At 44.0% G+C, this 17,617-nt stretch overlaps 1 protein-coding gene across 2 annotated transcripts in view; it reads left to right on the forward strand.

The window, feature by feature from the left end:
* Positions 1-17,617, forward strand: part of SCP2 (sterol carrier protein 2) — a 66,062-nt gene that overhangs the window by 45,884 nt on the left and 2,561 nt on the right. For both annotated transcript variants that reach the window (XM_073593506.1, XM_073593505.1), the window contains 3 exons: positions 1,771-1,861; positions 6,814-6,943; positions 8,733-8,812. In XM_073593506.1, the coding sequence (XP_073449607.1) occupies positions 1,771-1,861; positions 6,814-6,943; positions 8,733-8,812 (301 nt within the window). The remainder of the gene's footprint in view (positions 1-1,770; positions 1,862-6,813; positions 6,944-8,732; positions 8,813-17,617) is intronic.

The following is a 17,617-nucleotide window of genomic DNA, read 5'->3' on the forward strand; positions in this document are numbered from 1 at the left end:
GGGGAACTTGCTGCTAAACGATGTTAAAGGTTAAGCTGACATGATTGTCATGTGTGGCAAGAAAGGTATCTGTCTGAGCCCCCCACTACAGGGGGTACCCTGATCTGCACTGTGATCTTCCTTTACCCTAAGTAATCCACTTACTACTCACTACTTGGAGCATGTGTCCGTATGCAGCACCATGTGTCCTGGGCTGACCTTGGTGGAAGGTAGTGTAAGGTCTTCTTGGAATCCTCATCATTCATTCAAGGGGTCACATACTGTATTTGTTAGGCCTCTTGCACACTGCAGCTTGCAAAAGCTCAGTACATCTTATTTTTTTTTTATACTGAGCTAAAATACAGCCCATTAATTGTAATGTGCCTATGCACACAGGCGCGTAAACGAGCGCCGTGTATTCTTCAGTAAAAAAAAAAAAAAAAATGGAAAAATCTGCATTTTTGGTCAGTAATTTACACCTCTTGCGCACAGATTTGTACAGATTTATCCACTAACATTGTCAATGCGAGAACAAGCTACCACGCATGCGCTGAAATGTGCAAGAACATACATTAATAAAAAAAGTCTGAAAAAGTAGATGCTTAAACGGGAGTATCGTGTGCAAGAGGCCTTAGTGCAGGGGTCTCAAACTGGTGGCCCTCCAGCTGTTGCTGAACTACAAGTCCCATCATGCCTCTGCCTGAGGGAGTCATGCTTGTAACTGTTAGCCTTGCAGTGCCTCATGGGACCCACGCAGGCAGAGGGAGAACATGCAAACTCCAGGCAGGTAGTACAATGGTTGGGATTTGAACCAACTATCCTAGTACTGCTAGGCAGTAGTGCTAACCACTTAGCCACTGTGATGCCTCAGTGATTTTTGATTTTGGCATAACTCCTCCCAAGAGCCAGCCTACTGCTTGCATCAGTGCTGAGGGCTCTTTAGAGGAGTACAGAGGCTTTATACTTCTATATGCTCTGCATGTAGATCATGACTGGTGGGAGGGGCCAACAGGATGCTGTACATAGCTTCCTGAAAAAAATCACTTTGCCAGCCCCTCCCACCAGCCATGATCATCGGATTTATAGTATGGCAAGTAATAAAAGCAGATTTAATTATCCGATTTTCATTAGCACATCAATGGGGGGGGGGGTTGGGGAGTATGAATCGGGAAAGCCAAAATATAAGCAGATTAAACTTCAGCTTTAAGCTGTCAGTCCTTTAAACCATTTTAATGTAGAAGTCTGAAAAGTGGACACCTAAAAGGGGCCTGCTGCTAACTTTTTGTGCTACATAATGCCCTTCTGTATTTCTGTATGTCCCTCCAATCCTTGTTTTTACAGAGACGGATGAATCTCCCCAGTCAGGCTATTGCATTCTGACAGCCAGCACCCACTGGCTGACATAATAGCTGAAGCATGCTTGATTTTGATTGGATGCGGGTGATGTATGGCAATTTTTTGACAAACATCAATCACAATCGACTACTATGGAACAGAGCTGTGCTGGCATGGCCATACACTGCTGAACTTTGGCAAAGCCAGCAGGAATGGGCCAAGGGTAAAGCCGTATATAATCTGACCCTTACTAAGAGAAGTGAAAGCGGGATCAGAGAGATGCACAGAAGAGACCTTATAGCTAATACATTAAATGGCAGACACCACGTGGCACGTGTTAGTTACGGGTTCAATTGAAAGAAAATCCCACCACTGTGTATGAGGCTACAATGTTTACGGTCAGTGATCAGTGCGCTTTATTACTGCCACATGATTAAGCAATGTCTGTCTTTTCAGGTCCAACCGTATCCAGCTGGCGCCAACCAGTGCGGAAGATGGATTTAAAGCCGAATATGTGTTCAAGGAGATTGAAAAGAAGCTGCAAGAGGTAAGAGGGGTGGTTTATTAATTTTTATTTTTTTTTTGTGTATTATCAATAAATAATTCAGTTTGACCCGTTGATACAGATTACTGCAATCAACGATCACCTTATCAAGTGGTAAGAAATAGGTTGAACATGTGATTTGTTCATAGGGCAACTACCTTTCATGTCCCAGAGTAAACCTTACAGACCAATTTCTACATCAATGCTAACAATTTTATTATTCCTGTGTGTGGTTTGTTTTTTGTTTTTCCCCAATTGTAAAAATCAAATTAATTTTGTCACTTAAGACCCTGCAAATATATATATATATATATATATATATATATATATATATATATATATAATATATATTTACACACACACAACCCATGGCAGCATTTTTTTTTTTTTTTTTTTTTAAGACCCCCTCATATAATAATGTGTGTAATCAATGTCCTAGATAGTGAATCTCTGAAAAAGTCTCCCCTGACCTTTTGCACTCCCTTGCCATTTGTTTCTCTGTCACAACATCACAATCTCCTGGATATATGGAAGCATGTACATGCTCTTCTGTGACCAAGCTCGGGACTAGCAGCCACTCTCTAGGCCCCAGCATTGTTGCATAGCAGAGGGAGTAACATCACCGCTCTTCCGGGCCACTGGCACTGCTGATTTCAGCGTCCGTTGCGATGGATGGAGTGGTAAGGGATGGGCAGGTTAAGATGCCATGTAGCTTTCCTGTGCTCAGGTGTTTTGCTTCAGAAAAGAAAATGTAAATGTAAATCTTATTTTTGTCCACACCCTCTCAGGACCATGGGCATCCAAAAATACTAGAAGACAACGAAAAACAAGAGAAGGACGCACCAACCTAGTGCAATTCCATTAAGGCCTCTTTCACACGGGGCAGATCAGTCATGATCCGCCCCGTGAACACACGCTGGCTCAGCGGGGATCGCTCCGCCGATCCCCGCTGAGCAGGAAGATGACAGGTGCATCGCTGCACGCTGTGCAGCGACGGACCTGTCAGAGCGCCGCTCTCCCCTATGGGGGGATCGGATGATGACGGTCCGTAGTGTCCGTCGTCATCCGATCCGAAAACGGAGGAAAAAGTAGGTTTTTCCTCCGTTACACTTTTCGGATCGGAGCGGGTCGGATGTCAGCGGACATGTCACCGCTGACATCCGACGCTCCATAGGGATGACTGTATGTCCGTTTTTCATCCGAAAACGGATGGATGAAAAACGGACATACGGATCATCCGTGTGAAAGAGGCCTAAAACATTTATTAGAGAGTAAAAAGTAACACAAAACATATTCACAAGGGTAGGTGATAAATAGGCACTTCAAAACACAATATGCACTGAACCCCTCTAGGACTACTGGGATACTCTAATCAAGCAAGGAGACCAGAACGTGTCCGTGGTGGCTAGGGTGACGCATTTTCAGGGACAACCCTCTTCCTTAGAGCCGAATGACCCACCTCACAATGTAAGCCGCCCTAATTATCTTGATCCTACCCCTCAACCATCATTGGAGATGTATGTGCCTCCAGAGTCCAATCACAGGTTGAGATCCACCCCTTAGGGTGAGAATGGCAACAGAGCCTCACAGTGCGTACAATATATAAAAAGTACAAAATATAAAAATACACACGAGCTGTCTATAGTACATACATCTATAGAACCCTTTACAAACGCATGCATAAATATATCAAGATGCACATTTACATCCAGGTCCCATAGGTACATCATCCGAGGGTTAACTCTACAGAAGAGATATATATATTCCTGTACCTTCTCACATGTCCTGTTATCAAGGTTTCAGAGGTGCCCCCAGCACTGTCAGATGTCACTGGCATATTGTAATAGTTAACATTATTACAGTGGTGCTGAAAACCCTTGAGCCAGTCGCCTCTCGCCTCTATGGGACGCACGCTCCATCCGTAGACCCAGAAGTGTAGGCAGATCTGCATTCCGCCGATCGGTATGTCACTTCTGGGTATCTGGCGGCGTCACGTCCAATCTCGCCAGGGCACCCAGCCCACGGTGGATGGTGCAAGAGGCAGGGGCGGACCTAATCCGTTAAAGCCCCCCTTGCTATGCCCCGGACTGGGGATAAACAATGATACGGGCGTCTCCGTAATAACATGCCAGTGACATCTGGCAGTGTTGGGGGCATGTCTGAAACCATAACGGGACATAAAAACAAGGCATAAAAAGTGTAAACATAGCCTATTAGGCAAAGTATTATAGAACACAATATATACATAAGAAAAAATAATAATGCATCAAATTTTAGATCAAACCCAACAAAGCAAGTGAGTCTCTGGCAGCTCAGGGCAATCTGTGGTCAGTCAATAGTTAATGGTTTCTTGCATATAGCCCAACATGTTTCGGAATAAACTGTGTTTATTCCTTCATCAGGGGAGGGTTTTTTTGGGGTGACTTTAATTTTTTTTTTTTTTTTTTTATTGATCCACAAGACCGAAACAGTAGAGATGTATGTACTATCACACAGCTCTTGTGTATTTTGTAATTTTTATATATTGTACACACTGTGGGGCTCTGTTGCCATTCTCACCCTAAGGGGTGGATATCAACCTATGATTGAACTCTGGAGGCATGCACATCACCAATGATGGCTGAGGGGCAGGGCCAATGTAATTAGGGCAGCTTACATTGTGTGTGTGGTGGGTCATTTTTGGTTCTTTGGCTCTGGGGAAGAGGGTTCTCCCTGGAAACGCATCAGCCTAGCCATCACGGTCACGTTCTGGTCTCCTTGCATGTTTGGAGTAACCCAGTAGCCCTAGAGACGTTCAGTTCATATTTTGCTTTGCCGTGCCTATTTATCACCTTTAAAGAGAAAAACAGAACATTCCATAGCTCAACTCACCAACCAGTCTGCCAACTGACCAAATTAACCTGTCCAACAGTCTGTTTAAAACAGGGGTTTAGTTAGCATGCATTTGCAAACGCATGCATAAGCTGCAAGGCCTCTTCACGGCACCCTGTGTATGCTTGCAGTCCTAACGCTACTGAATTTATAAGTGTCTCCACAATGGAAGCACATGCATCAAATGGATAGATGAGGGGCAGGTGGGCCTGGTGGCAGCCCAATCCCCCTTAAAAGAACAGGAGCACACTGGACATCCAGCAAGAGCACAATGGCAGCGAAGGTGTACAGTGTGTCCCCGGACCATATTTTACACCAGTAATAAACAAATGGCCCCTGCCCCCACCTATAACTGGCCTTCACAGCAAGGAGCACATGGACTTATGTTTTGTGTGTGTGTTTTTTTTTCTTTTTTTTTTGTTTTTTTACTTTTTACTCTCTCTAATAAATGTTTGAATTGCACTAGGTCGGTGTGCCCTTCTCTTGTTTTTCATTAACACAGGCCAAGATGTCAGGCGGAGCACCTTTGCAGAAGCACTGTCACTTACATGTGCAAGGTGATGGGGTCTTAAGCAGATCTAAATCCCCTCTTGCATTACACTTAACTTTTACCTTCACATGCTACTAATATATAAGCTACCTTTAGTTACCAAGGAAGCTCTGTAATACTTACTGTTAGAAGCTCTGAGCTCCCCCAGCAGCACGGAGGGCTGTTCAGGTAGAGCCAGCCAATCAGTGGAGATCAGTCATGTGACTGGACCAGAGCAGGCTGAAAATAAGTTAATACATCTTCCTTAGGCCCCTTTCACATGGGGCGGATCCGCTCAGCGGAGCCCACCAGCTTATCGGGAGATCGCTCTGTTTATCTCCGCTGAGCCGTCGGATGACAGGTCCGTCTCTGAGCGAGGAGGGACCTGTCGGAGCCCCGCTGATTCCTATGGGGAGATCAGACTAAAACGGACAGCATGTCAGTTTTTCATCCGATCCGCCAGACGGATGGCTGAACGTATCGCCATACATCTGTTTTGAGTGGATCGGATGTCAGCGGCCACACCTCCGCTGACACCCGCCTGCCCATAGGGGTCAATAGGTGGCCCGCTCGCATCCGCCTGAAAAACGGACAAGCGGATCTGAGCGGGCTTGTGGTGTGAATAGGACCTTACACAGGTTTGCCAGGATAGGTGTTAGGAGGGAGAAGGGAGCATTTTTAAGATTATTTAGATATTTTCTGGAATTTCTACTTTAGGAAAAAAATGATGCCGCTGATGTGACTAATATCAGGTGTTAAAATAAAAATAAAAATAAGTGTGGCGCTAAAAAGAGTGTCCTTTATTGGGCAAAGCCAAACAGAATGGTGTCTGGAGGGCAATATGCACAACAAAGATTATTAATGAAAAAAAGTCCTGTAGGGACTGTTGATTGACACCAACAAAACAAATAAATCAAACCACAAGATGAATGAATAAGTAAAAATGGGTGAATCATAAATAAAGAAAAGTGGCATATAAGGTGAACCAATGTACACACCAATATATGTGCAAAAAAAGGGGGAATGATGTAAGAGGAACCACAAACCCAACAATAGGGAAGAGTAGTTCTAAAATAAACTATAAAAATGTGAGGATAGTGTACATCACAAGCATATTGCACATGAAATAAATTGTGTATACACTTGTGATGTGCGTGATGTGCACCCTCACAAATTTATACACAATTTATTTCATGTGCAATATGCTTGTGATGTACACTATCCTCACATTTTTATAGTTTATTTTAGAACTACTCTTCCCTATTGTTGGGTTTGTGGTTCCTCTTACATCATTCCCCCTTTTTTTGCACATATATTGGTGTGTACACCTTATATGCCACTTTTCTTTATTTATGATTCACCATTCTGTTTGGCTTTGCCCAATAAAGGACACTCTTTTTAGCGCCACACTTATTTTTATTTTAATCTTCCTACAATTTGTCTGATTGTGGTGTTGGCTGCTTTGCTTTGTGGTTGGCGCATTATTATTTTTGAATTCTGTAATATCAGGTGTTACTTGATTGATTTTTCTTTTTTGCTTTCATGTGTCTCACAGGAAGGGGAGCAATATGTGAAAAAGATTGGAGGTGTGTTTGCCTTTAAGGTAAAAGATGGGCCTGGAGGGAAGGAGGCCCTTTGGATTGTTGATGTGAAGAATGGAAAAGGATCGGTGCACTATGACTCAGGTGAATCTCTGATTTTTGGCTAAAGTAGATAATTCATTGTCTTTGTGTGCAATCCATTGTGTGATCTCGCACACCAGTAGGCTGTTAAAGGATAAGTTCACCTTTTCGTAAGATGTTACATGTACTACCCGTATTCCGGGTGTAACATGTTACTGATGCAGCAGCCCCCGCACCCCCCCCCCCCCCCCCCCCCGAGTTCCTATTGTGATAGCAAGCAGAGGACCTTCTACCGGCACCCGCTGTCACAATTCTTTAAAAAAAAAAACATGGCCGTGCGGGGCTCCGCCCACCCGGCTACAGAGTTAATTCGGAGTTCTGTGAATGGCGGAATTGCAACTAATATCAGCCATTTCGGCTGATGACTTGTAGCTCTCAATGAACTACCAGGGCTCTAATGAGCGATCTAGGTAGCTCATTGATGCTTCCTGTCATTCAGTAACTGCGTTCCTGGTACAAGCAGACAGCTACACTGACATTCGGCAGGAGCCTGGGATTGTACCCATGATACTTAGAGCAGAACTTCAGTCTTCTTCTTCCTTTTTTTTTTTTTTTTTTTTTTTTCCTTTTTTCCCTTTTTTTTTTTTTCCTTTTCCCATCTATTAAATCTCCTGCCCTTGTTTTAACTTTGGATAGTAAAACTTTTTTCTGCCAGTAAATACCTTATACAGCCCGCTTCCTATTTCTTGTCTGGTAAAAAGCCTAGGCTTATATGACTTCATGCACAGCTCACTCTTGTGAGAGTTTGCCAGGAAGGAAGGGGGGGATGAGTCCTAAGAGGGCCAGTGAGAGCTGCAGAGCTGGAGGTGTGTGTCTGTCTAAATCCAGGAAGTGAACAGGCAGCAGCTTCAACTGCAAACAGTTAAAATGGATGCAGCCAGACTTGGTGGAAGGAGATTTCTGCAGCATATTTGGCAAGTATAGAACAGTATATATAAAATAATATCCAAAGTGGTTGGAGGGAAGCTTCAGAATGGCAAAGATGTTTTTATTACAAATTTATGTGAGCAGACTGCAGTGGAACTAAACCCAAAGATTTAACTGTTGGTTACATTCAAGGCATGCTGTAAATGATAACTGTCAGTTACTTGTGCTCTCAATTGCACTGTCATACCACCACGTTGTCCTGATTGCACATGCAGCACCATGGCAACTGCAGATCAAAGAGACTAAGATTGCAGCCTCCTTGGCTGTAAAGGTTATGAAGGTTTAACTTCACTTTAAAGTGACTCTGTACTAAAGTAATGAAAGCCATGCATCAGCTTGATAGAAGGTACATTAACCCCTTCACACCCACCCCAGCGTCCTGTTAAAAAGTAGGGGTGCAGGAAAGATTGGCCGATCACGTGACCACTGTGATTGGCTGTTACAGTGATCACTTGATCAGGAGCTGGTCACGCCAGCAACTGATCATTAGTGGGGACCAAGAGCTGTCTTTCACAGCTTGGTCTCTGTGCTGCATACTGCATGTGGACCGAGACCGTTTCTTCCTTTAAAGAATAGTTAGTTTTAGTAAGAAAGGGTTAGATCCAGGTTGTTTTTGCTTCTTGCATCTTCCTGTCCTGATGACACCCTTCCCTTTTCCCTTTCGTTTCTTGTTTTGGTGTCACAGAAACTAAGTCAGATAAAATCTCCTTAACTTTTTCTTCTGCCTTTCCCCACTCCATCCCAAGCTGCAGGATAAACCATTTTGTCAAGGAAGACTTTACACTGCCATCGGTGTGACACTGAACGGTATTTTAGATATGTAAAAAGATTGCTTAATACGTTTGCTTTGTCGCTCGTGTTGCAGATAAAAAGGCGGATTGCACAATCACAATGGCAGACTCTGACCTCCTGGCTTTGATGACTGGAAAGATCAATCCTCAGACAGTAAGTATTCTTGTTTCAAATAGGTTGCAATCATTGGGGAAAACCTGTCAGTTAAACAGCTACTTATGTGAAATGTATAAGAGATCAGGGCTGTCTTTAATATTGCTTGGAGTCTGGGCAAACATATTTTCCTGAGCGTCCCCCCCCCCATGCAGTTTCGCTCTCCACCTGCTCTAAACATACAATAAAGAACAGCTAGACTCAAAATCCGTTTACTGATTCAGATCAGGCACCGATAGCGATTGGTTGCCAGAGGTTACAGTGTATCACTACCGCTCACTGACTGGTTGCTAGAGGTTACAACACACATTACGGCTTACTGATCAGTTGCTAGAGGTTACAGCACATGATTTCTGCTTGTTGATTGGTTGCTAGAGATTACTGTACGTCAATACTGCTTACTGATTGGTTTCTAGAGGTTACTGCACATCTCCTCACTGCCTGCATACCATGGACTTGGGAGGTGAGAGGACCCATTAATGGACAGAAAACTCTTAGTGATCCTAGGACTCCTGGGTTCAGTGGCAGTGCTGGGGGGGAGGGGGGGAATGGTAGGATCAATGGCAATGCTGAATTTTTTTTTTTTTTCCCGACTACCAATATAAAGAGGAGTTTCAACACTGGCCACCAATGTAATAGAGTAAAACTGGTGACTCGCGCTTTTGACAAAAAACAGTGAATATAAATGTAAAGGTGATCAAACATCACCTTAAACAAAATACAAATATGCATATAGTCATATATCCAAAGAAAGATATGTGCAAAAAATATAAGCAACAAAGGCTGCAATAAGTTGTGCAACAATAATTTAAAAGATTGTGAATATTAGTCCATATAAGAACACTCAAATGTGTTAGAAAAATCCAGTTATAAATCCAGTGAAAGTCCAATTCTATGGAAACATAAGTGCTTGGGTCCACCACCATAAATAGAGTGCCTGGCCGCTTACCAGAAACCCATGACCCCTCGATACAGAGGGTCTGAGTAAGCTGTTAAATCCCGCTGCTCCGGACCACCATAAAGCAAAGATGGAAGCTGGGATGGGACATCAGGGACTGTGGTGCAGATGGATGGATCCCCAGGAAAAGACTTTACCCTCAGCGGAGGGTGTGACCATGAAAAGAAAGGGGGAGGGCTCCAATAGTGTAAAATCATATGGCTTTATTGTAATAAAATAAAATATACACTCACATATAGATCAAGGAAAAACATTCTCTGGAGAAGAACAGTCTGTGGCACTGGCCGGATGCTCACAGATAGCCCGTCCTGCTGGTCTTCGCAACAACAGTGGTAGGTGACGCGATGACGCCGCTCAGCCCATGATTTTACACTATTGGAGCCCTCCCCCTTTCTTTTCATGGTCACACCCTCCGCTGAGGGTAAAGTCTTTTCCTGGGGATCCATCCATCTGCACCACAGTCCCTGATGTCCCATCCCAGCTTCCATCTTTGCTTTATGGTGGTCCGGAGCAGCGGGATTTAACAGCTTACTCAGACCCTCTGTACCGAGGGGTCATGGGTTTCTGGTAAGCGGCCAGGCACTCTATTTATGGTGGTGGACCCAAGCACTTATGTTTCCATAGAATTGGACTTTCACTGGATTTTTCGAACACATTCGAGTGTTCTTATATGGACTAATATTCACAATCTTTTAAATTATTGTTGCACAACTTATTGCAGCCTTTGTTGCTTATATTTTTTGCACATATCTTTCTTTGGATATATGACTATATTGTATTTTGTTTAAGGTGATGTTTGATCACCTTTACATTTATATTCACTGTTTTGTCAAAAGCGCGAGTCACCAGTTTTACATTGTTTGTTGTGTGTCTGTGTCACATCTAGGACTTCGCAGCTTGTTTTTTTTTATCATTTTATTTATTTATAATCACCTTTTTGATGCGCAGTTATTTCCACGTTTCTTTTTGACCACTAATGTAATAGAAGCATTCACAGTAACCACCAGGGTAAGGAAGGATTTACACTGACAACCAATGTATTCACACTGTCCACTAGTGTGCGTGAAAAGATTCTACACCAAGCACCAATGTAATGAAAAGATTTACACTGACCACCAATGTAACAGACATTTAGCTTGCGTTCACATTTGTGTGTGTTGGGAACGCATGCAAAATCTTTCCTGACACCACAAAAACGTGCTGCCCTTTAGCAGATACACAGCAGTGCCATTAATTGTTAATGACACCCTCACGCATCTGCTGACATGTGCCTTGGCACCATGTGATTTTGAAAAAGGCTTTGGGACTTTCTTCCGCATTTGTAGTGCCGTTCCGCCGCTACTTACATATGAATGCTGTCGCTATTTACATATCAATGCTGGTATTTACATGTAATCACAGGGTCTGCAGGTGAGTCATCTGTACACTACAATAGGGCAGAGCTGGGCAGCATTAGTAACAGAACTTCACACTGAGATATCGGGACACAGCACAGGACTAAAACCTCATGGGACGAAGGAATTTAAACTGGGATAGTTGGCAAGTATGAGGCAGCTGCTTTGGGCCCCACAATGACAGGGCCCAGGGCAGCTGCCCCTTTTGCCCTGTCTTAAAGACGACCCTGGGAGATGCAGCTGAGCTGCCAGAGTTTGTTTGCAAAGCTCTCCCTCTCCGAAAAGCAACATGACTATACACACATTTATTTTATCGGTGAGATAACCAGCAGCACTGAATTGGCAGCAAACTATCGCTCTATATCCACTTAAATAAGAGGAATGGATGCTCCCATAAACCTGACAAGGCTTTTGACTTTTCTCTGACCTAATCTGCATACTTGTCAGCAACAATGACTCAAAGGGGATTTAAAAGTGTATGTAAATCCAAAATCTTTTTAGTATGTTTGGCATCATATTTTATTGTATATAATTTTCTTATAAGAGAAGTACAACCGAAGCTCGCTTGGCTGTACCTCTCCTGTGGATCACAGGAGTGCAGTTCATTCTGACAGTCCGTTCAGGCTCAGGCAAGATTGTGACAATAAGTCGGGATCTGCCCACATGCCCCTGGACTGGCACTTTTTTTTTTTTTTTTTGCCCTTTCTGAACTTTAACTACTTCAGCCGCGGAAGATTTTACCCCCTTCCTGACCAGAGCACTTTTTACAATTTGGCACTGCGTCGCTTTAACTGGTAATTGAGCGGTCGTGCAATGCTGTACCCAAATGAAATTTGCATCCTTTTTTCCCCACAAATAGAGCTTTCTTTTGATGGTATTTGATTGCCTCTGCAATTTTTATTTTTTGCGATATAAACGGAACATACAGACACCCTCAGATGATGTCAGTATGACAAAACGTGTCAGAATTGGCTCTAGCGACTGTCAGTAGAGTGACGCCATCACGCCGATCAAAGCAGGAACCTACGAGCTCTGTATACAGAGCGAGGTAGGAGACGCCGCCTTGCAGCTGCTCCCATTTGGACATGTTTGGATGTCAGATTGCCTATTTTTAAAGTTTACATTGTAAGTGTGATTCTTATTAGGGGGGTATGGTTACTTTTTGATTAAAGTTTAAAACGAAATTATGCTATGGATCTAATTTTTCTCTTGCTTGGGTATGCGAGCATCAGTATGATATCTCAAGCTTATGTCACACATCACCCTTTCTTCTAACCACTTGAAGACAAAGTCCTTTCTGACACTTTTTGTTTACATGAAAAAAAATATTTTTTTTTTTTTGCAAGAAAACTACTTTGAACCCCCAAACATTATATATATTTTTTTTTAAAGCAAAGGCCCTACAGATTAAAATGGTGGGTGCTTCGTTTTTTTTGTTTTTTGTTTTTTTTTTACACAGTATTTGCGCAGCAATTTTTCAAATGCATTTTTGGAGGAAAAAACACACTTTTTTTTTATTTTAATGCACTAAAACACACTATATTGCCCAAATGTTTGATGAAATAAAAAAGATGATCTTTGGCCGAGTACATGGATACCAAACACGACATGCTTTAAAATTGCGCACAAACGTATAGTGGCGACAAACTACATACATTTTTAAAAGCCTTTACAGGTTACCACTTTAGATTTACAGAGGAGGTCTACTGCTAAAATTACTGCCCTCAATCTGACCTTCGCGAAGATGCCTCACATGCATGGTGCAATTGCTGTTTACATTTGATGCAAAACCAACGCTTGCGTTTACCTCTGTGCGAGAGCAGGGGGGACAGGGGTGCTTTTTTTTTTTTTTTTTTTTTAAACAATTGCCCTAGATCTCTCCTTTGCCCTCCAAAGCATCTGACCACACCAAGATCGGTGTGATAAAATGCTTTCCCAATTTCCCAATGGCGCTGTTTACATCCGGTGAAATCTAAGTCATGAAATGCTCGTAGCTTCCAGTTTCTTAGGCCATAGAGATGATGATTGGAGCCGTTCTGGTCTCTGATCAGCTCTATGGTCAGCTGGCAGAACCACCGGCTACATTCTCAGGTTCCCTGTTGTGACAGGAGAGCCAGAGAAAAACATGGGAAGCGGGGGAAATTCCCTCCCACCGCTTGTAAAAGCAGTCTAGAGGCTAATTAGCCGCTAGGATTGCTTTTACATGAAAGCTGACCGCTGGCTGAAAAGAATGATACCTAAACCTGCAGGCATCATTCTGGTATAACCACTCAAAGTCCAGCAACATACCAGTACGTTGCTGATCCTTGTTGGACATATATTGTAATCTTTTTTTTTTTTTTTTTTCATGCAGCCTGTGGGCTGAACGAAAAAAGATTGATCGGTGGGTATACCCACCATTGGAATACCTCCCTTCATCCACCCACTTATAATGATGGGCATACATGCACCATTTATATATGCCGAAGCATGGGGGTAAGTTAGAAGCAAATCGCTCCTCCACCCCTGCTGCCCCCATGCTTCGGCATATATGCTGAAGTATGTAACTGTGGTGGTGAAATCACCTCCGACAGCGCTGGATTCGTGGCTTTATGTATCGTGGGAGCAAACGCTGTTGCTGTCGAGGTGAATCCGCTCTGCAGCTGAATGGCGTACCTGAAAACAAAAAATGGTTAACAATAAAACACAGTAAACGGTAAAGTATAAAAAAAATTGCATACCTGAAAAGCAAACATGATAAAACATAATAACAATAAAACATTGCAGAATAGAATACAGTAAAAAAGAGCAGAACAATAGAGCGAGAGAACAATAAAACGACAACTATTTTTGTTTTGTTTTTATTTTATATATTTTTTTTTTGTAACTGTAACTTTTGTAACGGTTCCAGGTTCGGGTCTCTCAAAATGCGATGGCATCTTGGGAGACCCTGTGAAAGTGTGCCTAGTCTGTGCAATGCTGTACCCTACGCTAATACTCAACTAGTGTATGGTAGCGTTCAAAACATTCACCAATGCAAAGACCAGGATTGTCCGGACAGGAGGGACAATAATACCGGGTGTCACGCCTATATCCGCGCTTTCTGCAGACACGACATCTTCTTTGGGGGGCTCATTGGGTAGGAGTACTCGGGAGGACATAAAGAAAATGCCTCTCATGCAGCCGGCTTACTGCATTTGGTTGGGGAAGGTGAGGTGGAGCACCGTCTGGAAACAGAAGGGCTCTGATGATCTCTTCCTGGAATTTAAGGAAGGATCCAGTCCGTCCTGAAGCTCTGTATAGCACATGAGCGTTCAGCAAAGCCAATTGAAATAAACAGACGCTTTTTTGTACCAGCGTCTGGCCTTAAGGGCAACTAGGTACGGCGCCAACAACTGGTCGTTGAGGTCCACCCCTCCCATATTTTGGTTATATTCGTGGACACAGAGGGGTTTCTCCACAACACCAGTCGCCGTAGTAATTTGGACCGTCGTGTCTGCATGAAGGGAGGTAAGAACGAAAACATTCTTATTGTCCCTCCACTTCATAGCGAGCAAATTATTACACTGCAAGCAGGCTCTCTCCCCCAGCCTAAGACGGGAATCTACAAGCCGCTGTTGAAAGCCCCGGCGGTTAGGTCGCACGGTGCCACATGCTCCAATCTGATGCTCAAACAAGTGACTAAAAAGTGGCACGCTCCTGTAATAATTGTCCACATAGATCCACAGGGTGACACCAAGTCCCACACTATCTTGCCAGCACTTCCTATGTAGTCAGGGCAGTTTGTCGGCTCTACGTAACTATCTCTTCCGTCATAAACCATAAAACTACATGTATAGCCTGTGGCCCTGTCACAGAGCTTATACATCTTGACCCCGTATCTGGCACGCTTGCTGGGAAGGTACTGTTTGAAAGGCAAGCGGCCAGAAAACTTAATCAGGGACTCATCAACGCAGACCACTTGATGGGGAGTGAACAAGTCTGCAAAACGTTGGTTGAAGTGGTTTATGAGGGGGCGAATTTTGTAGAGCCGATCGTATCCAGGGTCTCCACGAGGACGAGTTCATTGTTGTTGAAATGCATGAACCGCAAAATCTGCTCATATCGTGCCCTGGTCATGGAGGCAGAGAACAAGGGCATATGGTGAATTGGGTCAGTGGACCAATATGACCGCAACTCACTCTTTTAGTTATGCCCATGTTGAGGGAAAGACCCAGAAAGGTCTTAAATACGGAAACCGTAATTTGGTTTCCAATCTCTGGCAAGGGAGGACTGGGGAATAGTGGCGATGTATTGACTAGCATACAAATTTCTTTGGTCCACAAGAGATCTTCGTTGAAAAACTGAATAAAAATCGAGTGACGTAAAATAAACTGTTTCCACCTGAATGCCGGGTTGGCCAGTGAATGGGGGAAGTACGGGTGCTGCAGAAGTGGTGGGTTCCCAATTAGGATTGGCGACTGCAGCAGGAAGGGCATAATGAGCACGATGGGCCTGTGTTTGTCTTCTTCTTGGTAGCAGCAGGACACTACTAGTGCTTGCCACCTCACCAGCTTTAACTGCACTTATGGGACTCGCCACATGACTACGTGTTACTGCAGTGCTGGTTTGGTTACGACCAGGGTGTACTAGGCCGCTGGTGCTTGCCAGTTCACCAGCAGGAATAGTGGCGCTAGTACTGCTCTGCTCCATACGAGGGACCTGCAGTTCTTGCACATCAACGACAGAAGAAGAAGATTGGGGTCTGGTATGCCTGACCTTGGCAGGGACCACAACTCCGTCGTCAGAGCTATCTGTCATGGAGTCGCTGTCCTCTACAGGATCGTATTCTGAGCCTGAATCTGACAGATGAGTGACTTCCTCTTCACTATCTGTCATGCTCAGAAACATGTAGGCCTCTTCACTAGTGTACCTTCGATTTGACATTTTGGGCTCTAAATTTAGTGGTACAGTAGTGAGACTCACAGGCAAAAAAGCTCCTGACTGTTAGCGACTGTATCAAAACGCTACCAAAAAAACGTTAGGAGGGATCAGGCCCGACTCTGCGACGCTGCAGTTATGCGTTTAGTGTTTTGTAAGTGACAGTGATCGATCAATACTGCACTTGGGTGGGCTGGGCGGAGGGGCAAAACGCAGGTGCTAGCAGGTATCTGGGCTGATCCCGCTAACACTGCGTTTTTGGGAACCCTAAACTGCTGGGGACGCTAGTATAGATCTGATCGGATCAGATATTGATCCGTTCAGATACTATACCACTAAGGGAGGTGTATGGTGTGTGCGTGGGTGTTAGCGGTACTGGCACTAACCTGGCGCTGCCTGGGGCGACGCAGACCTTATCTGACCCTTAAACCTAACTGAATCACCCGCCGGGCAATCAGGGGGTTAAACCTTTATTAGGTAATAAACGGCGGGTGCCCTGACACTATAAAAAACTAACCAGCGTCACCCGTAACAGTTGTACAGTGAATACTGGTGAAAGGGTTAACTAGGGGGGCAATCGGGGTTACTACCTTTATTAGGTAGTATATGGGGGTACCTGACGCTATAAAAAGCTGACGGTGAGCCTAAATTCTTACCTGGCTACCTAGCGCCACCAGTGACACTAATACAGCGATCGGAAAAGAGATCGCTTGGCGACAGGGGTTAACCAGGGGGTGATCAAGGGGTTAAACTTTTTTTTTGGGGGGGGTACCCTAGACCTAAAGGGGCCTACCACTAACTGCCCTACCACTTATAACAGTCACAAATGACACCAATGCAGTAATCGGTAAAAAAATAAAAACTGCTATTGGTGTCACTGTGACGGGGGGGGGGGGGGGGGTGATTAGTGTTCCTGCGTGTTCTACTGTATGTGTAGTGTTGGTGCACTTAATTGGATGTCTTCTCTCCTCACGTGCTGGACTGAAAAGACCGACACAAGGAGAGATGACCTCACTTCCTCTACCTCTGTTTACAGTTCAGAAGCAGAGGAATCAGTGCCATGATGAAGTCACTCCTGTGCATTGGTAGCGACGGCATCACTGACGGGCAATTCAAGCAAGTCCATAAGAAAGACCAGGTGAAGATGGAAGCACCCAGGACCAGCTGGAGCAGTGACTGTGCAGCACTGGAGGGATTATTGGGGGAGATTTACTAAAACTGGTGCACACGTAATCTGGTGCAGCTGTGCATAGTAACCGGCTTCTAAATTCAGCTTGTTCAATTAGGCTTTGACAATAAAACCTGGAAGCTGATTGGTTACTATGCACAGCTGCATCGGGTTCTGTGTGCACCAGTTTTAGTAAATCTCCCTCATTATGGCATAAACCTCCTGAGGGCCCATTAAAAATAATCAGTTTAATTCCTCTTCCTCTAAATATAATGCTTGGGGAACATTGGCCTTTGCGGTTCTTAAAACTTAGAACAATAAAGTGTGACCTGGTGTAGCCCGTGGCGCACAGCCATCCCTATTGAACTTAGAAATACAGAAATTTG

The sequence above is a fragment of the Aquarana catesbeiana genome, linkage group LG07 (assembly GCF_042186555.1).
Source record: "Aquarana catesbeiana isolate 2022-GZ linkage group LG07, ASM4218655v1, whole genome shotgun sequence".
Lineage (NCBI taxonomy): Eukaryota > Metazoa > Chordata > Amphibia > Anura > Ranidae > Aquarana > Aquarana catesbeiana.